Source organism: Zingiber officinale, chromosome 4A (genome assembly GCF_018446385.1).
Source record: "Zingiber officinale cultivar Zhangliang chromosome 4A, Zo_v1.1, whole genome shotgun sequence".
Lineage (NCBI taxonomy): Eukaryota > Viridiplantae > Streptophyta > Magnoliopsida > Zingiberales > Zingiberaceae > Zingiber > Zingiber officinale.
Window position 1 is genome coordinate 36,184,799 of NC_055992.1, and position 26,273 is coordinate 36,211,071.

The 26,273-nt window shown below is 34.3% G+C and overlaps 1 protein-coding gene across 4 annotated transcripts in view; it reads left to right on the forward strand.

Moving 5' to 3' along the window:
* LOC121969811 (protein DDB_G0268328-like) overlaps nucleotides 1-25,804 on the forward strand; it is a 43,966-nt gene extending 18,162 nt beyond the window's left edge. For all 4 annotated transcript variants that reach the window (XM_042520069.1, XM_042520071.1, XM_042520070.1 and 1 more), the window contains 14 exons: nucleotides 2,588-2,758; nucleotides 4,180-4,377; nucleotides 4,669-5,229; nucleotides 5,318-5,377; nucleotides 5,496-5,824; nucleotides 5,986-6,409; nucleotides 6,529-6,993; nucleotides 18,574-18,690; nucleotides 18,780-18,901; nucleotides 18,986-19,745; nucleotides 19,901-20,155; nucleotides 20,227-20,409; nucleotides 23,675-24,013; nucleotides 24,694-25,804. In XM_042520069.1, the coding sequence (XP_042376003.1) occupies nucleotides 2,588-2,758; nucleotides 4,180-4,377; nucleotides 4,669-5,229; nucleotides 5,318-5,377; nucleotides 5,496-5,824; nucleotides 5,986-6,409; nucleotides 6,529-6,993; nucleotides 18,574-18,690; nucleotides 18,780-18,901; nucleotides 18,986-19,745; nucleotides 19,901-20,155; nucleotides 20,227-20,409; nucleotides 23,675-24,013; nucleotides 24,694-25,446 (4,737 nt within the window). In that variant the 3' untranslated portion in view covers nucleotides 25,447-25,804. The remainder of the gene's footprint in view (nucleotides 1-2,587; nucleotides 2,759-4,179; nucleotides 4,378-4,668; nucleotides 5,230-5,317; nucleotides 5,378-5,495; nucleotides 5,825-5,985; nucleotides 6,410-6,528; nucleotides 6,994-18,573; nucleotides 18,691-18,779; nucleotides 18,902-18,985; nucleotides 19,746-19,900; nucleotides 20,156-20,226; nucleotides 20,410-23,674; nucleotides 24,014-24,693) is intronic.
* Nucleotides 25,805-26,273: the final 469 nt, after the last annotated feature.

Consider the following 26,273-nt stretch of genomic DNA (forward strand, 5'->3'; position numbering starts at 1 on the left):
TGTATAACATGAAAAAAACATGGATTTATTTAAAACCCCCAATAGTTCAATTCATTTTAAAATCTATTTGACTATTTGTATGATCATTTTAATCTCCTTTTTTTGAAAGAAGCATATATATCAGTGATTTTATCTATTAGGAATGCATACGGAAACATATTTAGAAGTCAAAAGATAGATTTACTCACCTTAATATATGATAAAATGATCGAGTGTCTGAGAGTCAATGTACTACACTTGAATGTGTATTTACAAACGCATGAAAAATAACTCTGAAAACTCAAAATAAATCATCTTTGATAATGACTTAAAATCTAAAGATTAACTAAAATTCAAAGTTGATGATCTAATTTTGATCCTTCTACATTAATATAATTATTGTCAAAGGAGACACCTTTTACTATCAAATGAACACTCGCTTGCCTTCTCAACCCAAATACACTAATGTTGAACAAAAGATATAGTGAAATAACATATTTACCTCACAAGTTCTTCTCGAATAGGATAGTGTTTTGCTGGTATTAAAAGGTCAAGCCAATTGAACCTAAATAATATATCATAGTTAGTCTAAATAATCAATCATTTCATATAAAAAAAAATACCTTTAATTTGGTTGGTGTGCGGCAACAGTCTTGTTCAAAGACTCTGGAAAACAAAGAGGGTTGAGTGATCCTCTTGTCTTAGCCAAAAGTAGTCAGCTAGTGGCTGTGGGTTTTGGGAAAGAGAGAAGAGAAAGTGCAAAGGAAAAAGCGGAGGGTTCTCTCGGCTTTGGCCAAGGGTGGCCGACTGGTGGGTTGTGAGTGTTAGGGGAAAATAAGAGAGAAAGAAAGAAGGAAGGGAGAGGAGAGATAGTCGGTAGCTTCTCTTGGCTCCAATGATAAGGAGCATTAGCCGTTGTCACCTCTCATGAAAAGATAGTGGTGATGCGACAAGAAGAGAGGAGAGGAGGTTACAACAATCAAGAGAGGAAGAGAGAGAGAGAGTGTTGATGAAAAGAGACAGAGAGGCAATGCCGGTGAGATTAAGAACATGAGAGAGAGGAGAGAGAATTTATAAATCCCATCTTGTAAAAAAATTCCTAATTCGTTCTAACCTAGAGTATCCACTTAAAATTTGGTTCAACCATAAACTAGCCAAAAAAAAAAAAATCCAAATATGCCTTTAGTTTGAACTCACCTAACCTTAATATTACTATGCCTACTTGTTGTATTCAATTTGAGTCCAATTTGACTTCAACTTGATACTGAAAATCCATTTTGAAGTTCAGTTTGACTTATCTTATTGTTAAAAAATTTGGAAAAAAATATTTTTTCAGTTTTTAACATTTGTATTCATACTCGATCTTATTGAGTTACAAGCCCTGTACAGCTTAACACACATTAAATACTGAAAGCTAACTTAAAACTTTGCTCAACATATCAAAACCGATGGTTGAGCCCAACCATTTAGGGTATGATTGCACCAACAATTCTATTTATGGGACATCTTCTATTTTATGCAATATGTTGGACATAGATCTATGCTCCAGCTCGGGTGGTATGAATATTCAGATTTAGTCTCACACAGGCTATTATGTTATTAGGTGTGATCTCAGAGTCATTTTATCAGTGATGATTATCTTTTCATCAAACAAAACGATTTTTTTTTTCAATAATTTAGTAGTCGTCTATTGGAGTTAAATCAATTGGTATGGTTGCTTCCTTTGTATTTTTTCACCATGTGCATTTTGACATAAACTGGAAATTGTGTTGGATTGCAATATGAGGTGCATATATTGCTTCAATGCTATATCTTAATGCTGGTAAAGCCGAGGTGGATCTTTGAATTGGATCTATTCTTTTAATTTATGTCAGGACACCTGTTTTCCGCGTTCCATGGTTGGAATATATGTAATGAGCGATTACCCCTATATCTTTAGTTGTTGGCTTTTCCTTTGATATGAAAATGGATATTTTATTTTTGTTTACTGCCTTTCTTTTCATATTTATTACCTGTTTAATTGATGTAGGATACTAGATATGTGTGGCATAAATGAAACGTATGAAGGCATCAGCCTTTCATATGGATATCATGTGTTGATCCGTTTTGGCATTTTATCAAAATGCTGAAGCTCTTATCTATGAGATAGATAGGATGAACTTGGTGATGTATGTAACTTTGTGTGGGTAAATATGCTATTTTGTAGGTTATTTCTTTTATGATGACTTTGATGACATGTGTAGCTTTGTGTTGGTAAATATGCTATTTTATAGGTTATTGTTTTATGACTTTGTTCTTCAGGATGCAAGTTATTATTTATATAGGGCCCATCTTTTCTGATCTAATATTCATGTGTTGTCCAATAAATGATATGATTACCTTGACTTGTGTATAGCATATTTTCAACCTAATGATTCTATACTGGTGGGTGATAAACTGCTAAAATTTTATTAATTTTGTCTTAACGTCTTAAGAAAGTATTCAAAGTATGACACCGATTGCAACTGATTTCTTTTTGTCTATATAATCTGATAAAATTTGTGTTGCTGATAGTTACTTGGTTTAACTGTAATATTCATTTAATGTATCTTAATTTCCAAACTATCAGGGTCCTATTGGATGGCAGTCACTGTCAGGTAGTTGGAATAATACAGAATCTTTACTTTTTGCGGACAATGGTTTTGCTGTTAATATGAATTGGAAGGGTGGACTTAGTGCTATATCTTGGGAAGCATCTATCCAAAAGAGCATTGAGGAGGAACTTTATTCTTCGGTTGAGGTATTTTAACAACTCAATGGAAGTTTACCTTTACAGTTGTTTATTTGAACTAACAACTCAATGGAAGTTTACCTTTACATTTATGTTGTCTATGCCTATGTATGAGATAAGTAATTTCTTATAAATCAACTCTGCTTTTATCTGAAGATAAATATTTCTTTGCAAGTCAATGGAAGAACTAGGATTCATGTGATCCTAAATGCAACGAATGGATTTAAATTCTTATTTGCAAGCCTATATGACCTTGGATAAATATTTCTCAAGATTGATCGAAAGGATTGAATATTGCTAGTGATGTTGCATTATATAGAACTATTCCAAAATAGTTGGAATAAACACTACTATCATAGCTTGATGATGATGACCAAGTGAAAGAAATCTTGAATGGAACATGGAATTTTAGTTTATAGTTTATAAAATTATTTACATGGCATTACTTAACTCTGCATGTTGATAAATTCTGTGTGAATCCTATATAAAAATTTGCATGGCTTGAATGACCAGAACAATATGTAAAATAAAAACAGGATTAGGAAATAGAAAATCATTGTGAAACTGAAACTTTGTCAATGTCGGCACCGTGGCTTAAAATTTCGTTCTGTGTCGGGTGAAGCAGGTTAAATTTACCGCTTCTCCTGTTGTCCGGCGCAGGGCCATAGTAAGCCAATGGGTGCACGGGGAAGATGCAAAACTTAGGTTAGAGTTTTAATTTAGGTTAATAATTTCAATCAACTCCAATAGTTATCAATTCCTAGCTATAAATAGGATAATCTAAAAAAGCTTAATCAAATCCTAATAAAATTATCCTATTAATTTAACATATATATGTTATTTAATTTAATTTCAAAAATCTATAATAAAATATTTATTTATCATATAAAAACATCATGATCTCCTATTTTTTTTCCTTTTTAGATTTTTTTGTATTTTATTTTTTTTAATATTTAGTTTAATTTTTATTTTTAATTAATATATTTTTTATTTAAAAATTACCAAAACCATATGTACAATACGATACTGAAACCGTATCGTTCAGTATTGAAACTTCGACAGGGGTCGAGATTTTAAACCATAGTACGTTACTGTCAAAATAATCACCTCACTAGCTGTACCTCCACCTAATTCAGGTGTGGTTGCCATATAATGAAAATTGTTTTTCTGTACAAACTCTAAATCATTGTTTTTATCTAAGCACTGCAATTATTGTTATTAGTTGCTAGAAAACATTTTTGGAAATTATTTGTGGAATCATGGTGTTCTTAAAGACCAAGAGGCTACTGGCAAAAGAAGAAGCATTACTATTATTAGATGCTTTGAATTCAGTATGAATGCCATAATATTGTGGGTGTATATAATTATAGTTTACTCGTACCATGAAAGCCATATTTTACTCGGTCTTATCTTGTTAATTTGTATTTCAGGAGAAAGGATTTGGAATTGAGCACCATTTGCATCGTGGGCAAGCACTGGCAGCTTTCTACCATATTCTTGGTGCAAGAGCCTTGCACTTGAAATCAACGAGTCCACTTCAACAGATATCTGGGAAACCTAACATACAGTCAGATGTGCAAGCAATTCTTGCACCTTTAGCTGAAACTGAAAGATTAAGTCTCTCATCTGTATGGACACTATCTTTCTTCATCTTAGTTGAAGTGGATTACTAAACCTAATAACAACGATTTTTTCTTAAAGTTTGAAGGAGACATTTTGCCTTCATGCAGTTGAACTTCACTCAATATAAATTGGCTGTGTATAAAATTCAATTCTACTATGGCTAACATGTTCTTAATAGATCAGTCTGATGAAGAGAATTACTAAAACATACAATTCAAATTTTACTGATCTGCTAATTTTGATTTTCTTTGCTTTACTAATCCTTTACATAACATATTGTTGTTATTTATTTTCAGGTTGCTTCCCTAGCTGTTACACGCTTTGAAGATTCTGTTCTTGTATCTTCCTGCTCTTTCTTGTTGGAGCTTTGTGGTCTATCTGCTAGCATGCTTCGTGTAGATATTGCTGCACTAAGGCGGATTTCTTCTTGTTATAATTCATTTGAGCATAATGCACATTATGACCAGGTTTCACCAAAGGGCTCTGCGTTTCGTTCAGTATCTCATGATGGTCAGTTAACTGCTTCCTTAGCTCGAGCGTTAGCTGATGACTATGTTCGCCGTGAGCATCTCAAAATTTCCAAGAAAGGGGATGCTTCTGAAAGCATTATTAAAGACAAACCATCTGTGGCTCTTATGACCATTTTACACCATCTGGAAAAGGCAAGTCTTCCATTCCTGGCTGATGAAAATACATGTGGTTCATGGCTCGTGAGCGGCGTTGGCAATGGGCTTGAGTTCCGAGCTAAACAGAAAGAATCCAGTCAACAATGGAGCCTAGTCACAAAATTCTGTCAGATGCACCAACTTCCGATGAGCACAAGATATCTTTCTTTACTTGCTAATGATAATGATTGGGTATTCTTTATGATTATTCTCTACACCTCATTTCAACTGTTGGCTTGAGTTCCTGTGTTTATTCCTGATAACCTGATTTTTTTCCTAGGTTGGGTTCCTAACAGAAGCTCAGTTGGGTGGATTTTCTATGGACGTGATCATTCATGTGGTAAATTTTATACTTTATTACCTTATTCTATGCTAATTACTGGAGTTGTTAATCTGCACTCCAGTTGTTTCTATGGAATTTTATCTTATTTTATATATATTACCATTTACATCCTCAGGCAGCTGATTTCAGTGATTCTCGACTAAAGACCCACATATTAACAGTTTTGAAAAGCATCCAATCGACTAAGACTAAAACAAGCTCATTGGTAACTTCAACTCCAGAAAGTTGTGGAGAGAATCTTTTGGTTTCTGATAATATTACTGCAGTTTCTACTGAGCTATTTTTTATCCTTGCTGATTGTGAGAAGAAAAAAAATCCTGGACAGTCTCTTTTATTAAAAGCAAAGGATTTACATTGGTCCCTGTTGGCAATAATTGCTTCATGTTTTTCTGATGTTTCTCCACTTTCATGCCTAACAGTTTGGCTTGAGATTACAGCGATGAGGTAATGACTTGTAGCCTGCATATATGATGTTAAAATTGATTTTATCTAGCCCACATCTACTGCATATCTCTATATTACCTGCATGACCATTTTATGTTTTAATCATTTCCATTTTATTGCAATTTATAGGTTAGTTATGTATTTTGTTCTTTGTTGCACAGAGAGACATCATGCATCAAGATGGACAATCTTTCTTCTAAAATAGCAACATGTGTGGGAGCTGCAGTTGACTCTACAAATTCTTTACCAAGTGGAAGCAGAAACATTGCATTTCATTATAATAGGAGGAATGCTAAAAGGTTCCGAGCAGAACCATTGCCTGTAAATTCCTCAATTGGTGCAGCCTCTGGCATTTGTAATATGACAAACTCCTATGTTGCTTCTATCTCTAAAGAAATTTCAAATGAACTTAAAATCTTGGATATTGATCAACCAAAAGTTTCCTATGGTCTTGATGAAGGACTTAGTTCTCTTTCTAATATGGTAGCAGTTCTTTTTGAACAGCATTTATTTCTTCCTTTACTGAGGGCATTTGACATATTTCTGCCATCATGTCCTCTTCTATCCTTCATACGTTTCCTTCAGGTAAAATGGGAACAATTGGAACTCCATCATTGATCTATTTCTTGTTTTTAGATCGTAATTGCACGGTAGAAAGTTTTTTGACCTGTTTGTCTGTTGTCTTTTATGATGTTATTTTACAGGCATTTTCTCAAATGCGTCTTTCTGAAGCTTCAGCACATCTTTCATCGTTTTCTGCCCGAATGAAGGAAGACATATCTCATATGCTGGACATAGCACGAGATGGCCTAATTAAAGTATCATGGTTAAGCTCCACTGCTGTAAAATCTGCAGAAGCAGTGCTGGCAAGATGTCCTTCAGCTTATGAAAGAAGGTGTTTGTTGCAGCTTCTTGCAGGTGCTGATTTTGCGGATGGTGGTTCTTCTGCAGCATATTTTCGAAGACAGTACTGGAAAATAAATTTAGCTGAACCATCTCTGCGCAAGGAAGCTGATGTATGCTTAGGAAATGAGATTCTTGATGATGGTTCTCTTTTGACAGCATTGGAAAAAAATGGTTGTTGGGAACAGGCACGAAATTGGGCTAGGCAGCTAGAGTCAACTGGTCTATCTTGGAAATCTGTCTCTCACCATGTCACGGAAGCACAGGTCTTTCCCTTTTGTTTTTCTATTAAGAATATGAAGGGTTTTGGCTTCTTGTCGGAACAAATATTTTGCTGCTGCTAAAACTTAAGAGTTCTTATTGTAGTTTCTAACAGTTAGCATCTAATCCTTCATAACTGTAAATGGAATCGAGGCATATGCACTTACCAAGGAAAGTGTCCATGTTGGAGTAATGATGTTTTTGCTATCAGCATGCTGATCTGACTTATACTAAAGATGAAAATTTCATGATAGTGGCATTAAAAAGTGTACCATTGTTGATTTTGGGTTGAACACATGGAGTGTGTATTTCTATCTAAGACTGGTTTGTTGTCATTCAAAATTGTTACATTATAAATGATCTACATTACCTATAGAGAAGCCCTAGGTGGCTGTTTCCTTTAGACTTAGGAATGAAAATGGATGGTTAGAGATTCACCCAAAGTTCTACCGTCTGGTCTGTTTATTACTGCCAGTAATTTGTCATGTGAATAGGCTTTAAGCAGTCCCTGCATAACATGAAATCACCTTCTGATATATATTTTTTTAATTTTTCTTTTATTGTATAGTTAACTTCATTCTTCTGAATATTTGTTAAGGGAATAGATATATGTGTGTATTAGAGTTAATAGTTAAGCTGTTATATTACGAGGTGTTAAGTCAAGAGTTGTATGTACATATGAGTGTAGTAGTTCTATTTTTCTTATAATTCAATATAATAATAAGATTCTCAACTTATCAATTTAGTGTTATGCTTCTTCAATCCTCTTTCAAGGAGATAGTTGGTTTAGTGTGATGGCATCATGATTTTCAATATTGTGTTGTGCTATATGGGTTGGCATGAGCAAAATTTACCATTCTGCCTGCCTACCGTTACAATATCGGCGGAGGGTGTTGGATCCTGCGATAGCCTTGGTGGTGGTGCAAAGGGTGCTATATCCCTTGCATGGCCTTTGAGGGGGTGTGGAGGCTGTTGTGACTCCCACACAACCTTTACAAGGGCGCAGAGATCACTGCAACCCCCACATGGCCTTCGCAAGGGCGGGGCAGTCGTGGCAACAACCGCGACTATTTATTTATTATTTTAATTATTTTATTTATTTAATTTTAAAGGTTAATTTTTTAAAATAGATATTTCCTTTTTCTTATTAAAATTTTCCTTCTTATTTTTTTCTTCCTCATTAATTGTTTTCCTCTTTCATTCTTTATTTTTTTCTCCATCAAAATAAACAACAACAATAACAAGCCTAATCCCACTAGGTGAGATCGACTATACGGATCCTTTTACGCTTTTAGGTTATATTCTCTACCATATCATCATTTATATTTAAATAAACTTTATTTTGTTTTATTGTTGTTAACTAAGTCTTTTTTTTATCTTCCTCGTTTAATGTGCACATTTTTCATAGTTTCACATCGCTTAATTGGAGTATTTATTGGTTGTTGTACATGTTCATATCATCTTAAACATGTGAGTTTTCTCTTGATAGGTGTAACTACGACTTTCTCTCTAATATTTTTATTTCTTATCCCGTCTATCTATCCTAGTATGTCCGGATGTCTACTTTAGTATTTTCATCTGTATGACTCTCATCTTTTGCTCATGTGCTTGAATCGTAGTCCAACATTCAACTTTATATAGCATAGCAGGTCTAACTATTGTTTTGTAAAATTTTTCTATTAAGTCTTAGAGGTACTTTACGATTTAAAAAAACACTTGATGCTCTTTTTCATTTCCACCCTCCTATTTATATTCTATATAACTTTCAATCCCTCCATCCATTTGTAAAAAGATCCTAAATACTTAAAACTTTCACAACTTGTCTTTTCCTTTCGTAACAATTATCTCATTGCGTCTAATATTGTTAAATTTAAATTTTGTATATATTCTATTTTACTCTACGAAGCCTAAAAGCTTTCACTTTTTGCATTTCCTGCTAAAATTCGAGTTTAGCATTTACTTTTTCACGTGTCTTATTTACTAAAGTAATATCATTGACCACATTAAAATAAATTATTATATTATCTTATCTCTTGTTTAAGATGGTATGGACATATACTTAGACGACCAATAAATACTCTGGTTAGGCAATGTGAAACTATGACAAACACGTACATCAAACAAGAGGAAGATAAAAAAAAAGACTTGGTTAGCAACAATAAAACAAGATGAAATTTATTTAAGTATAAATGATGATATAGTCGAGGATAGAGTCCAATGACATAAAAGGATCCATATAATCGATAAGGCTTGATTGGTGTATTGTCTCATCTCATTTACTCTATCAAAAATAAATAAAGAGAAAAATACTTCTTAATGTAAATAGAGGAAAAACAAAACCATTTAACCTTTTAAAGATGAATATCCTTTTCACGTCTTAGATAAAAAAATAAATATAATATTATTTCTAACTTTATAAAATCTATTACTACAACAACAACTAGTCTTTTCTCACTAGGTAGGGTTGGCTTTATGGATCTTTCTATACCATTGGCTCTATCGCTTACTAGATCATCATTTATATTTATTACTATAAACTAAAATATTTTATATATAAATTGAATTTAATTTTAAATTGATCAAAATATATCTAAATTAAATTTGGTTTAAACCATCTTTATGATTTTTAGTTAACCTAAATCGAGTGTTAATAAAAATCAAATATTTCACAAGATAATATTAAAATTTAGACTAAATATTAAACATCTCAAATATAATTTAATAATAAGCATTTATAATGATTAGATATTAATAAAAAAATATTTTTAATTAATATATTTATATTTTTAAAAAAAGTAATCGGTACGATATAATATTGAAACCATATTGTTTTGGTCATATACTGAAACTCTAGCACAGGTCAAAATTTTAAAACTTGATGGCATGACCTCAGCTCTCCCTCTATTTGCACCCCCACTCTCCTAGGGTTCTGATTTAAGGGGGAAGCTGTATTGGTCATTAATGTGATCTCCCTCCATTCCCACTCTTCTTCCATACATTTTTTAGCCTTTCTATTTTTAACATGACAATTAATTTTTGGCAGTCTAATCTCTATTGTTCCCTCTTCCATCCCTCTATCCAAAGCCCTAGCATTGGCTCGTGATATCAGTAACAACATACACCGCCCTTGTGCTCTACTTTCTTCATACTTTCTGTGCCCTTGCTCTTTCTTCCTTCAATGTGTCACCCTCCCTGTCTCCATGATTTCCACAATAGTCAGCAAGTGGCTTGACCTTGACTTCTCTTGCAGCATCCTCAAGACTTAGTCATTGTCATCAATAAGTTCTTTCTTCCCCCTAGAAGGATATTGCCTCTAGACTACATAAGAAAGAACAGCCCAAGGCGTTGCCTCAAATTCCTCACTTCTCTTCACCCTCCAAAATGGGGGCATTATCATAGGCCACTAACAATGATCCCACCACACATCAACTTCTATCAATGGCATTTTCAATTCCTCATTTTTGCATCATTATGATCTGTTGCTAGTTTCTTTGTTTCTTTGTCATTTTTCATTTTTCATCAGCCTTTCACATATTGTACTCATGATTTAGATGAAATTCTTTATTTCATTTTCAATTTTCATCCTCTCATCGGCCTTTCGCATATTGTACTTTTGATTTAAGATGAAATTACTTAGTCTATTTATTTGGACATCTCTCTTTTCTTATAAAAAGGGCAGCCCAGTGCATGAAGCTCCTGCCATGCGGGGTCCCGGGGAAGGATCCATTGTACGCAACCTTACCCTGTTTTTGTAAGAGGCCGTTTTTAGGATTCAAACCCGCGACCTTTTGGTCACATGGCAACAATTTTACTGTTGCGCCAAGGCTCCCCTTCATCTGTCTTTTCTTATAGTTGATGTTAAACTTTTGAATCTCTCTCTTAATATCCTACTCTCTTGGTTTAAAATGATTAGTAACTGGAGTCATTCTGAAGTGAAGGATTATGGAAGAGAATAAAAAAACAATTCTTCTTGAATCATGAATGACTAAACGCGCGCGCGCGCACACACACACACATTTGGGTTTATGAAAAAAAAAAACTATGAATGCGATAGAATATTCCAGTCTTATGGAACATATTATAGTTTTGTAGAAAATTCTAGATTTGTTTTACTAAAATATGCTTTCAAATCTCATACCGGATTAGGGCAAAATGGGTGAAACATTTCATTCTAAACAATTACCAAAATGACCTACTCAACATATGTTGATATGCATCGTAACACTACTTGGCATGTTAAAACAAAGGTCAAGATAAACTAGATAATATTGTTATTTTCTTTAGTTTGTCTCCATATAAAATAATGTTAAAATCATAGCATTCTAGATGGAAAGAAGCTTGACCTTTTGTTTATAGTTGTTTTATTTTTTTTATTTTTTTCTTTTTCAACTCCCTCCTTCCACCTCTAATTTGCCATTAGAACCATACATCGAATGTCAACATGATACTATCGTTTCAGTCAAAGAGAAATATTGGCATGACTTAAGATTTTGAAGTTTGATTAAAATAAAAAAATTAGAATAGTAGTTTGATTAACTTCTACAAATCCAACATTCTCAAGTTTGTGTATAAATATTAATCACGTCTAATTTGCTTGTAAGAAATTTTGAATTAGGCCTAAACAGTCTTTTCGCGAGAATATAAACTGTTTATTACATAGTAGGGACAAAAGACATGCAAATAGTCTTTTCTTTTATAAGTGTATTAATCTCCATGCGCTTCATACAATCATGTTATGTTGCATTTTATGCAATTTTAATGGCAACATTGTTATCAAAATACAACTTTGTTTGTGCATTTATTGACATCTTCAAACAAGAAAACTTTCCATCCATAGTATATCATAAACTCCACTATTCAGCTGCAGTACTACTCGTTGTATATGCTTCTTTTTGTTTCTCCATTTGACTAAGTTTCCCCAAACACAAGTACAATATCCTGGCATGGATCTCTTATCAACAACCAATCCTGCCCAATCTGCATCAATGTACACTTCTTGTTTAGGTGTGGTGTTTCTAAAGGGGTAAACCTTTGTTGGGAGTGCTATTCAAATATCAAAGAATCTGATTAAACTGCATCAAGGTATTTTTATAAACAAATGCATAAATTAACTTACCAAGACTCATGACAAAAGCTATAGATGTCTATGTATGAAATAAGTAGATCAATTTCCTCACTAATTTTTGATATTGGGCTATATACACTGGATCACCTTGTCATCTCCAAGTTTCTGATTGGAATCAATGGGAGTGTCAGCTGGCCTACAATTGCTCATTCCAATCTCCATAAAGTTATCAACAATGTACTATTGTCGAGAGAACAATTCCATTCTTTGATTTCACAATCTCTGTATTAAGAAACTATCTTAGAGATCCTAAGTGGTTGATCTCAAATGTTTAGGAGAGTTAACTCTTCAATTGGTTCATCTCAGATATATAATCTCTAGTGAGAATTATACCATCCACGACAACTCAATTATTTTCCCATTCTTTGAATTTCTAGTGTACATTATATAATTAGCTGGTCCATGAGTTTACCCTTGACTTTTGACAAAGTCAGAAAATTTCTCAAACCAAGTTCTGTTTATTTCAACCCTTGTAAAGATATCCTTAGTTTTCACACCCTCATATCAAACTTTTCAACAAATCGTGCATCTATGTGCACTTCTTCCTCCAAGCCTTCATTAAGATATGCATTCTTAACATCCAGCTGTTGTAGAGGCCAATCGAGGTTAACAAGTGACGATGTAACTCTTATAGTATTTAGCTTTGCAATTGAGGCATAATTTTCAAGTAAGTCAGTGTTGCAGGTTTGACTGAATCCCATCCAACCGATCATGCTTTGTGTTGTTCTATGGAGCTATCAACTTTTTAATAGATAGTAAACACTCATTTGCACCCTACAATTGTTTTCCCACTCAACAGATCTCCTAGCTCCCGGGTGTTTTCTTCTCAAGAGCCTTCATCTCCTCTAAAATAACCTTCTTCCACTTGAGAACTTTTGGAGCATCCTGCATACTATTAGGAATTTCTATATGAGCCAATTGTGAAGAAAAACTAAGGTTTTTGTAAGATACAAAATGGGATAAAGGATGGTGACTTCCAAATGATTCATCCTTTCGGAGCACAATGGGAAGGTTGTAATCTTTTAACTTGGAACTGGTATTCAGTTCAATTTCCTTTCTAAGAGACTCAAAACTTAAAGATGAAGTAGGTTGAATCATAGTTGTGAAAAACGGCGCAAGGCACAGCCAGGCGCGCCATTTGTGGCTTGGCAGTGACCTAGGTGTAGTACTTAATTGTGCGCCTTTTGAAAGGTTAAGGCACACTTAAGGTGTGATTTTCCTTGAAGTTTTATTTTAAAGCTCTAATTACCCTCTAAATTAATTAGGTTGCATTAATTTGCATGCATGCAACACATTTTTCTTGTGTGGCTCTTCCTCTCCCCTAGAAAATGAATATCAACTTCCTAAGTTCCTAGCAAACTTATTTCACTCTTCTCTCCCTAAAAAAATCAGTATCAACATCCACTCCCCTCCGACTTATTTCACTGTTTTTCTGTGCTAGTTTTCAAAAATCAATATCATTTTGATGCTGAATTTGGTGCTGATTTCCAAAATTAGAATCATTTTGATGTTGTATTTTAAAAATCAGCACCACGTGTTGTTATTTGAAATACAACAGCACAGTGGTGTTGTTCTTTGAATGCAACACCACTGTGGTTGGTGGGAGAGATAAAATGGAAAACCAATGAAGATTTAGCTTGATACAAATTTGAAACATCCGGCTGATAATGATATGATTGAGGAAGATAGATGAAGATTTTGATTATTTAGATATTTGAAGTTTGATTTTGATTATAAAAATAAACTATTTTAATATTTGAATGTTAGTGAATTTTATATTTATATTATTGTTTAACAGTTTGTAAAATATTTGGATTTTGTTAGTGAAATATTTTGGAAGAAATTCCTTATATATGTTTGAATTGTAAATATTGATACTCAAAGTGCCTTACTTCGGTAAAGCATGCACCTCACCGTGCGCCTAGCACCTCAGGCCCCACAGCTCCTATGCACTTTTTGGCGCCTTACACTTTAAATGACTATGGGTTGAATATTTTGTGGAGTCTTGGTAAAGAATAGGATATTACCTGGAGAAATTAGAGATTCATGGAGTGCAAAGGATTAGAAGGCTCATTGTGTCGGGTTGTTCTCCATCTCGAATGAACAATGTGAAATGGTTCCAATAGTGTATTTCCCTTGTTAACATTTGTGAATCATTATCATCATAAGATGGCTCACTAAGAAGACCATTGTCAGTATCTAAAACACTTTTCCTTCTGTAAAAATGAAATCTGAGTTTTCAGCTTATCCTGGGAGAAGAATTATTTTGAGTATGAATATCTTTAATTTGGAAAATATAAGATTTGTGAATCTTGGTTATGGTTCTCCCTTTAAATGAAATATGAAATATGATTGTAGTTCAAGAAAACTAACATCATGGTACTTTTCTTTTTGAAATAGGATCAAGACATTTATATCCTTTTGATTGAGAGTATGACCAACAAAACACATTTTATGGCTTGGGGCGTAAATATTCCACAATTGTGATTAAAAGTATGAATTAATGTTGGATAACAAAATATCTTTAAAGATAATGAATCTTTAAAGAAGATAACCTATTTGCTAAATAAAAAGATTTTTTTAATTTATGAAATACATCAAGAGATGTTTCAAATTTATGATTCTGTCTTATTTATGAGATATGTAGCAGTAAGAATCACTTCTCAGAAAGATATTTAGGTTTCTTGTTTTGTAAAAAAAGTCTGAGCTATTTACAGTAAGTGTTGTTTTTCTCTTTCAGCTAAACTTTTTTGTTGTAGATTATTGATGCAGTAACTTTGTAAAATACTCATCATTATCACTTTGTAAAATTCGAATGTTTTTTTGTTTGAAATTTTGTTTGTGTCTTAGTGTTAAAGTCTTTGAAATTTTCTCCACTTCAGATTCATTTTAATCAAATAAACCCAATTTAATCTTGTGTCATCAACAATCATTTCTCACTAGAAAATATAGATGATCAATATAAGTTCCAAATATCGTTATGAATCACAGTAAATGATGTGGTTAGAATGTACGTTTAGGAGAAAAAGATGCATGATGATGTTTAGTAAATTGACACACCGCATTAAATGAAAAAGATTGACTTTGATTCTGAAATAGGTTCAAAATTAAGTATTTTAAATACTGAGAATTAAGATGAGCTAATCTATTGTGCCACAACTTAATGTCATCATCCTTAATAATAAAATTTAAACTAGTACTTTGACCTTGTTCATTCTTGGAAGATCCATCTTAAAAATAGTAGAGTCAATTTTTTCCTCTAGCACTTTCCATTCATTAATTTTTGAAATTGACAATAAGAAGAATGAAAATTAGCTCGACACTATTTGGTCGAAGGTGCTTTTGCAGATGGACAACAAGTTACAAGATGTTGGGAACATGAAGGATTTCATAAATAATTAGTAAGGTAGTGAATTAATAAGTGAGCCTGACAACTTCTGTCCCTAGAATAACTGAGAGTGAACATTCGACAATCTTGACCTTTTTGTTGCTTGCACAAGGTGTATAAGATGGGAACAACTTAGAGCAATCAAGCATATGATCAGTTGCATTTGAATTAATGATTCACAAGGAAAACAAAGTAGGAATGACACTTAAACATTCGGCGGTTAAAGACTTAGGTAAGGACAATTTTGGAGATTGAAATAATGCCTTACCATGCTGGTTTCCAACATGTCTCCTTTGTATGCCATGGTTTTTCACCATGCTCACTCCATGGCTTTTGACGACTATAGATTTCAAATTCTAAAACTTGGGGCACAAGGGCTGAGCTTCCAATTCCTAGGTTGTGGGTGTTTTCTTTTCTGTACAACATTGTTTCCCTCCTGCTTCTTCACGTCCGAATTCAGAAAACACTCCCATGGAATGCAAAGGTTTCTTGCCAAGAGTGCAGCCCCGAACCTCATCCAAATTCCAATTAAGTGTAGAAACATGTAGACCTTATCATTTCTCTCTCTATTCTTGTGACAGCTGTAGTCTTTTGAATTCTCTCAAACCTTGTCATAGCATTGATCAAGATCTTGCCAAAATGCCACTAATTCATTGTAATAAATGGTGGATATCATGATTGCTTTGCTTGATTGTGAATGTCAGGTTTTCAATGCAAATATTTGAGAAGTATTTTCATGGTCTGCGTAAAGAGCACAAACAAGTTCCAACACATCTCTAAGTATACCAGGGAGTTCTTAAAGGGCAGCCCGGTGCACGAAGCTCCCACCATGCGGGGCCCCGGGGAAGGATCCATTGTACGCAGCCTTACCCTGTTTTTTGCAAGAGGCTGTTTCCAGGATTCGAACCCGTGACCTTTTGGTCACATGGCAACAACTTTACCGTTGCGCTAAGGCACCAGGGAGTTCTTGGACTTCCATTTTTCTAAGCGAGGTTCTCTTGCAGTAGGTCTAATCATCTCACTAGACAAATGCAAATGTTTGATTTTCCGTCATCAGTAGCTAGTTTCATGGACTGAGGCCATTTGATAATTCTGTACATTAAGTCTTATGGCTGTGAGTAGAGTGGAATTCTGATAATAGAAATCTGCAAAAGCAGGGGTAGAAGAATTCACAGGAGTAGGGTGACTGGTTTCAGAAGAATCTGAGGAGATGGTGGAATTGTTTGCTCCATTGGTCATCCCTGCCTTCTAGGAGATCATGGAAGAAAAAAGAAAGAGTATGGTGACTTTAATACCATAAAGTTTTATGGAAGAGAGGAAAAAATAATAATTTCCTTGAATCATGAAGGACTAAATGTCGGTATAAATAGTAGATGAATCCTCACAAAATTTGCAAATAGGGCATATAAAATCAGTAATTTCTTCTCTTCTAAAATTTAGAGTAAGCACTAAATCTAGCACAATATCTCAGCCTGACACAATATTTGCTAACCTAGTAAAATATATTCCAGATTTGCATTTGTTTACTGAAAATAAAAAGCCTTGAATAGCAGTTTGATTAACTCCTAGAAACCCAACACTAGCATTTCCTTGAATCATGAAGGACTAAATGTCGGTATAAATAGTAGATGAATCCTCACAAAATTTGCAAATAGGGCATATAAAATCAGTAATTTCTTCTCTTCTAAAATTTAGAGTAAGCACTAAATCTAGCACCATATCTCAGCCTGACACAATATTTGCTAACCTAGTAAAATATATTCCAGATTTGCATTTGTTTACTGAAAATAAAAAAGCCTTGAATAGCAGTTTGATTAACTCCTAGAAACCCAACACTAGCATTTCTCCTCTTTCAGCACATTTATAACTCAAATCAATTTTCTCTTTTAGTTGCAACACTTTTACTACTATGATGCCATCTTGAAGATAAGATAATTATTTTCTCTCTTTATTTACTCTTTTTCTTTAAGTACATGTTGGAACTTCATAGTCTTTTCTTTGACATCATCTCCTTGGTGCTCGCTCAGAGCAATTTGATATTATTTTCTTCCTTAATATTAATATGTTTGCAAATTTAGATATTGGAACCTTATCTGTTTCCTTATTGTTCTTTTTTCTGTATGGTCTCCTTTCATATTAACAATCTTTAAGCAATTTAGCTGGAGAGCAATCTGAAAAGTGAAAATTTAGATGAGAAAAATGGGACGACCACTTAATGTTGTTTGCTGGAAAGAAAACCATGGGAGGATAGAAAAGTGGAGAGATCAAATTACCCAATCTCATCTTCCCAAAAGTGAGAAGATTAAAATCCTCCTGATCTTCTCCATTTTTCCTGGCTCTTCTTTCCCACGATTGAAAGAAGAAATAAAAATTAGAAAAAAAGAATAATCAGATAGTAAAAATTATATTACAAAGTTTCTTCATATTTTTAACTTCTCAGATAAACAAGATGGATGATTTTTTTTTTTTCTTCTTTCTTCCCCTTCAATTATCAATCTTCCTTAATTATTTGTCCTCTCTATTCCTGTCCTCCATAATAACCTTTAATATCTTGCAATGCCTTGAGCTGAATTAAGGAAAAAGATTACCCCAATTCTTAGTGATTGAATTGACTCAGTTAAAGCTCTTTCAACGATTGTTACCAACATTAGCCTCAAACACGCTTATTCTCAGACATGCTTATTAAAAGACTAGTTGATATATGACAGCTTCTCTGATTCCTCCATCTTTCTTTCTCCTAGTGAATCTCTGCCAGTATTTTGATGCAGATAGTTGACCTAGTGGAACCATTATATAATTGATTATTTCCAAATAATTCCTTTATATAATCTTTGTATATCACTCAATCATTCATTTGTTTACTTGATGTAATTTGTGTCATGGTTTTATCTTCTAAATGTCAATTGGATCATGTTACCAAAACAATAAACGTGCTACCTTTGTATTTTCATATGCTTGTTTACGATTATGATAAGTTGTAAACCATATATGAGATTATTTTCTATTTAAGCTACCCATAATTGGAAGAAATTCTGTCACGTCATGACTACCACATACAAGTTTTTGTTTCAGGCTGAAGCCATGGTTTCCGAGTGGAAGGAATTCCTTTGGGATGTTCCAGAGGAGAGAGCCGCTTTATGGAACCATTGTCAGACACTTTTTATGAGACATTCGTTTCCACCATTGCAGGTTGACTGCTTGTTGATTTATAAGCATGCCCAAGAAAAGACAACCATTTTGTGCTAATCCAAGAAAAAATTGGTTGTGATTTCTTTCAGGCAGGATCATTTTTCCTCAAACATGCAGAAGCCATTGAGAAAGATATTCCATCAAGAGAATTGCACGAGATTCTTCTTCTTGCTCTACAGTGGTTAAGTGGAACAATAACTCAGTCTCCTCCGTAAGTTATCATATTTGTACTTGATTTTTGGTAATTTTAGTACTTCTCTTTTGGTCTTTGTTAAGGTTTTTTATTATGATACAGGGTTTATCCTTTGGATATTCTGAGGGAGATTGAAACTAGAGTGTGGCTCCTAGCAGTAGAATCAGAATCTCAGTTTAAGGCTGAACGTGCCTATACATCACTCAGCTCTGTTCATAATTTAGTGGGTGGAAATTCTTCCAGTGTTATAGAACAGACTGCAAATATCATTACAAAAATGGATAATCACATAAATGCAATGTCCATGAAAGCTAGTGAGAGAAATGGTACAAGGGAATACAATTTCCCACATAATCGGCAGTCACAAACCTTAGAATCTAGCAGTGTCGCCACTGCAGTGAGCATTGCAAGGACAAAGAGAAGGACAAAAACTAATCCAATACAAAGACGTTTTGTTTTAGACACTTTGGAAAGCAACATTGATTCTGATGATTACACTGATTCTCATCTTAAGAATACTGGTGAAATATCTAAAACTATGCTATCACAAGAAGAAAGTTTGAGTATAGAGTCATCAGTCTCTGCATGGGAGAAAAGAGTACAACCTGCAGAAATGGAGAAGGCTGTCCTTTCCTTGTTGGAGTTTGGTCAAATTACAGCTGCTAAACAGCTTCAGAAGAAACTGTCTCCAACACACATGCCATCTGAAATTTCCCTGGTTGATGCTGCTTTAAAGCTTGCGACCTTATCATCTTCAAATAGCAATGATGATCTTAGTCTATCACCCCTTGATCCTGAAGCCCTTGAAGTTATTAGATCTGCTGGTGTAACAATTAAGGATCACATGATTCAACTATCACAGGTGAGGATGATGCCGAATGATGAATTAGTGTAGCAAATCTGTCTTTGGTTTGTTCGTATAGGTGCTGCTGTCTCAAAAGAAACTCTATAATTATTTTTTCTTAGTGGTCATAAATGCATTAGGTACTTTTTAATCATTCTGATTTCTTACTATAGGCTTTGGAGTTCTTAGCTACCAAGTGCTGTGAAGGTTCTGGGCGTGGGTTGTGTAGAAGAATAATTGCTGTTGTCAAAGCTGCAAAAATACTTGGCCTCCCATTTTCTGAGGCAATTGAGAAAAAACCTATAGATTTGCTGCAATTGCTTTCTCTTAAAGCCCAAGATTCTCTTGAAGAAGCCAAACTGTTGGTACAGACCCACACAATTCCTGATCCAATCATTGCAAGGATTCTTGCTGAATCTTTTCTGAAGGTATGCTGTCCTAACAGATATGTCCTTATTCTATACCCAATGATCTCCTTTCTGATAGTTTTTATGCACAGGGACTGTTGGCCGCACATCGTGGTGGTTACATGGATTCTCAGAAGGAAGAGGGCCCTGAGCCTCTTTTGTGGAGATTCACTGATTTTTTGAAGTGGGCACAACTTTGTCCTTCTGAACAAGAAATTGGTCATTCACTCATGCGCGTAGTAATGACAGGACAAGAAATACCACATGCTTGTGAGGTATTGGATTCTTGGTTGATGCAAATTATGGATTGAACAATTGCTCTTGCAGCAATCTTCTTAGCTTACTACAAGATACAAAGCTTTAGTTGCTATAGTAGGAAATGAAAAATAACCATTGTACTTTTTTAGTAGAGGCTTCTTTGTTAAAATGAAGCAAGTTAACATCTCAACAATTGAATTTACTAAATTCGTCTAGCAACATATCAGAAGCTCAAGACTGGAAGTTAATAGGTTGTAGGTTTCTATCATAACATCTAAAAATAAACAAATCAAGAAGCTCAAGGCTTAATAAAGTTATTAGCTGGTTTCTATTCAGTATGTGCGAAAGTTGCTTCTGTGCAGGCATGATGCCTAGAATCAAAATCTTCTTGGGAAGAATTTCATCATGTTATTTTTGGAGAAATTATAAGGTTCCTTGTCCCTTTTGGTAGTCCTTTTTTTTACCAAGTATGGAAGTTGCTCTTCATGAGATGCATAGGCATGCTAATTCACAATCTTCTTGGATAGAATTATATCCTGTTAGATTTGGGAAAATTATAACATTCATTGTACCCCTTGGTAGGGCTTTTTACCTTAGTTGCCAAGATTGATCAATAACAATGATGACTCAAGTTGGATCAATATCAACAATTGTCCATCCTATCGTTTTTAAGAAATCAATGATCACACAAAGAACATTTGGTTGTCCAAACAATAGTCATGTTTGTAATCCTTCAAACTACCAACAAATTCGCTATACTATTTAATCCCTCTCTTAATCTATAATATAAAGAACATACATCATGTGGGAATTTGACCATGAATTAATTGATTCTTTAGAACTTATTACCATTTGCTTTTATTCAGACATGGAGTTGAGGTGAGTACTAGAGTTGATGGGAGTGATGTATTGATTTCATAAGTATTAAAGGATACATCATGTGGGAATTTTGACCATGGATCATGATCCTATGATCTAATCTTTAGGGATATTTGGTCACAAAATCACATATTCCCACATTTATATTTGGCCAAATCAATAGTGTAAATGTATGAGACAGGTATGACCATCATTGCCATGTGAAGTTATTTACATCCTCTTTTTTTTTTTCTTTTTTTTTTTGTAAGTGTTACGCGTTGTAACTTTGATTTTGGCCCCTTGGAAGGCCATCAAAGTTAAATGCCCAAAGCACGTTGATGATTCAAAATTTGATCTAAATTGTATTATATGACCTTCAATTAATTACTACAAGTGACATGGATGTTTTTATGCTTTGTAACTTCAATTTTGATCTTTTTTAAACATTAAGGTGGTTTGACCAAAACACTAGGATGATCAAAAAATGGTAAAAATTATGACATAAGAACAATATTTAATCTATAAGACTGTTTGTGTCTTATATCTTTGATTTTGATGATTTGTTAGGTCACTAAAGATGTTTAACCGAAGCACTTTGATGGCTTAAAAGGGGTCAAAATTATATCATATAGGTATATTTCATACCTAGGAGTCACACTGATACGTATATGCCTCCTAATGTTGACTTTGAATGTATTGTATCTTGTAACTTTGATTTTGGCCTTTGAAAAGGCTATTAAGGTAATTTCTCAAAATTACCTAGCCTTGAAAGGTCTAGATTATGTCATGGTCATCTATTTGTCCCTATGCATGATGCCATGTAATTTTAGTTTTGAATCCTTTTTGAATATCAAGTAGTTATGGCCAAAACACCTTAATTGCCAAAAAAGCTTAAAATGATGAAACACTTCAATTGCTGAAAAGGAGTTAAAATCATGTCAAATAAATATTATCTATATTAGTCACATGTTCAATTGCTTATGCCCTATATCTTTGATTTTTATATCTTGAAAGGCCTTTGGTCCCTAAGAGTCACATAATGTATTTATGCCCCCTAATCCTAATTTTGAATGTGTTGTGCCTTGAAAATTTGATTGGATTTTTTTTTTAATTAATCCATGATCTGTTTAGTCCAACTAGTCTTGGAGGTAGGCGGCCTTCCCTTGGTTCGCCCACCGGGTAAATCCAGAAGTGCGAGATGCTCTGACACAGCAACCCAACTGTTCTAGTAGTTCGAGCAGGCATAAGGTTGCCTGCATGAGAATCGAATCCTCGGTGCATGGGAAACCACCGTGCCTCTTACCGTTGCACTGTGTCATATAGACATCAATTAATCCCTAAGAGTGACATGAATGTTCTTGTTGGTTGCAACTTTAATTTTGATTCTTTTTCAAATGTTAAAGTGTGTTGACCAAAACACCTTGATGGTAAAAAAGGGAGGTCTAAAGAAACCCATTAGAAATTAGACCCAACCTATTAAAAGTAAACCTAACCCATTCAAGAATTAATTAGGCCCAATAGATTAAAGAAAGAAAAAAATGAACTTTTTGTTATTAGTAGACAGGTCAGAGAAGGTTAGTTCAGAAACCGAAATGCCATAGTATAAGAACCTTGATTGGGAGAAAGTAAATATCCATGTTGCAGCCAAGATGGATGTGTACTATGCAGATTAGGTTAAGTGTGTGAGGCAGCAGACAAGGTGGACTTAGTGAAACATATTGAGCCTTGCCATTTCTTATCAGAAATATGAATGCTACATGCCTAACAATTTGTATTTTAGATAAATTTTACATAAGCATACCATCAAAGTAATGGAGTATTACACTTTCATTGATGAGGTGATTGGTGCAAGTGTAACCTTTTACTCAAATAGATTAAGTTTTTCAACACTTTGAATGCTTCTTCTGCTAACTAAAATCTCGTGGACGACATTGAACTTATCTAATGGCAGCAAGTTCAGAATTTTCTTTTTCAAATATGATATTCTGAAACAATTGGTATACTAATAAAATCCATCTTGTTAGGAATTACTATTTCAGATCTTCATTTGCTGCAGTAGATCTGACTAGTATTATCCAGCAATTCAATTAGGATTACTGTTTTTTTTTTTTCTTTTTATTTCACTTAGCGTTTCAAGTTAGGTGTTTCTAAAACATAGCAGGATGGACAGGGCATTCATCAGCTTTCATTACCTGCATACATATATCTGATAATTTTAATATAAATATGTTGCATGCATATCTTCATATACTGAATTATCTTAACAAGAACAAAATAGTTGTATGCATTTCTGGTCTAGTCTGTCTATTTATATATGAAGAGAGAGATAGAGGGCTCCTGTCAATCCATATTTTGGAAATAAATGCAGTTTCTCTTCTGGTTCCAGTGTTCTCTCATAACAAAAATACTCAATCTTTTCGACAGGTTGAACTTCTTATACTGGCACACCACTTCTACAAATCTTCTGCCTGCCTTGATGGAGTCGATGTTCTTGTGACCCTTGCTGCCAACAGAATTGAATCATATGTGTTGGAGGGTGATTTTACTTGTTTGGCTCGCTTGGTTACCGGAGTCAGTAACTTCTATGCCTTGAATTTCATTTTAAATATCCTTATAGAAAATGGTCAGCTCGCACTGCTTCTTCAAAAGTACTCAGCTACAGAGATGGCCACCGGCACAGCCGCTGCTGTCAGAGGATTCAGAATGGCTGTTCTAACATCATTAAAGCTATTTAACCCTCATGACTTCGATGCACTTGCCATGGTTAGAAATTCTTCTTTTTTCTATTAGTTAGTTCATGTCCTTGAAAATTGTTAGATATGACTTCTTTACCCTTGTTCAGATTTATTCCCAATGTTTGTTGGCTTTGTAATCTTTTGCACGGGTTTAACTAACAGATCAATATCCCGTGGAGACCAAGACACAGATGGAATGAATAATTCTCGTCATGTTTGTTTGTGTTGTCTGATATGGACCTTGATACAGTCTATCCATACAGATGATAACAAATTTCAATACAGGGGCGGAAAAGTTTGATACAATTGAAATGGATGCAATAGAGAACCAGTACTATGATTATAACATGGTGTCTAATCTCACATTTTTCAAGTTCAAATAATAATTTAATTGAAGTTAACAAGAAAATTCACAAATATTTATTTAGACCAACACTAAGTAAAATGAAGAAGTCATCCTTTGCTAGAAAGCAAAAAATAAACATAAAATATTTGACTTAAGCTAGCATTCTCTTCCTTTGTAATTTCTTGACGAGGTAATATGCTTATGCGATCCACTGATTCAACTTTAGGCATCTTTCATGATATTTCAATTGCATATGAACAAAAATGCCAGTGTGGAAAATTTTAAATGAATGCTTTAGTTGCATCTCAGCCAGTTTCAATTGTAGTTAGTATGTTTATCATTCTCTATTGCTTGCTATACAGGTCTACAACCAGTTTGACATGAAGCATGAGACAGCTTCACTCCTTGAGTCTAGATCCTTGCAGTATATGAAGCAGTGGCTTTGTTGTCGCGACAAGGATCGTCAAACTGAGGATCTTCTTGAGGCTATGCGCTATTATGTTGAGGCTGCTGAAGTCCTTGCCACTATTGATGCAGGGCAGAAGACTCATAATGCCTGTGCCCAAGCATCTCTCCTTTCCCTCCAGATCCGGATCCCTGACATACAATGGATTGATCTCCCAGAAACAAGAGCTCGTAGGACACTTGTGGAGCAGTCTCGTTTTCAGGAAGCCCTTATTGTGGCAGAAGCATACAAGCTAAACCAGCCAGGCGAGTGGGCTCCTGTATTATGGAATCAAATGTTTAAACCAGACTTAGTTGAGCAGTTTGTGGCAGAGTTTGTTGCTGTCCTTCCTTTGCAACCATCAATGCTACTAGAGCTGGCAAGGTACCACCGGAATGAGGTTGCAGCCAGAGGGGATCAATCTCACTTTTCAGTGTGGCTCTCTCCAGGAGGGCTGCCTGCTGAGTGGATTAAGCATTTAGGCAGGTCTTTCAGGATCTTGCTCAAGAGGACGAGGGATTTGAAGCTGCGGATGCAATTAGCAGCAGCAGCAACAGGGTTTCAGGATGTAACTGATGCATGTATGAAGGTGATGGATAGAGTTCCAGAGAATGCCGGGCCTCTTATTTTACGGAAGGGCCATGGCGGAGCTTACCTACCCCTTATGTAGATATAAACTCATGGAATTTATTATGTTGGATATCCGGAATGTTCTACTATTAGTCCATTAGTTTGCAATTTTGGTACCGAAACTGGGATAGCTTAAGTGCCAAGCAACTTCAGAATAGAGGTGTTTTTTTAACTCATTCTTTTGGGTGTGAATGCTTGTGCCTGAATAGTGATTCTTTGTCATACCTATGAGCAAATAATAGGGAAGCTCGCTTGTACATTTATCTTTTTGTAATTGGAAGATGATTAGTTAGTAGATGTCTTTGTGATGTAAAGTCCTTGTATTCGGAACTGTTGTATCTGTATTATTCAATTTTGTAATCGTAGAATTGGAATATGTTCCCCTTTGAGACGTTTTATTACTTTAATATTGATTTTCTATACCTTTTGGTTTTCAAATCCATTGAAATTGAAATTCAATCTATACCTCACTAATCTCAGTTACTCGGGTATCATTGAGCTCAATGGTTCATGTTCGTTAAAACATAAACCGAGAACAAGATTAATTACATGAAGATTTATATGATTTAGAATTTAATTTTATTTCATGGCTCAGGATACGTTAGAGATTACTCTTGAAATTATAATTACGTTTATTCCTTTTCGGATACAAATGAAAAAAACCTTTTAGAATGATATGTTTGTACAACAATACAAGTAGAATATAAAAATATAAGATAGAATGAAAATAATAAAACCAAAACTTTACACAAATTAAAATATTTGCTTTGCTTGTTTTGGATTGTTCCCCAAAGGCTCAAGAATGTCGTAGCAGTTGCTTAAGAATTCCTAAGAATGATTAGCTAAATTTTTTCTCAAATTTGGAAT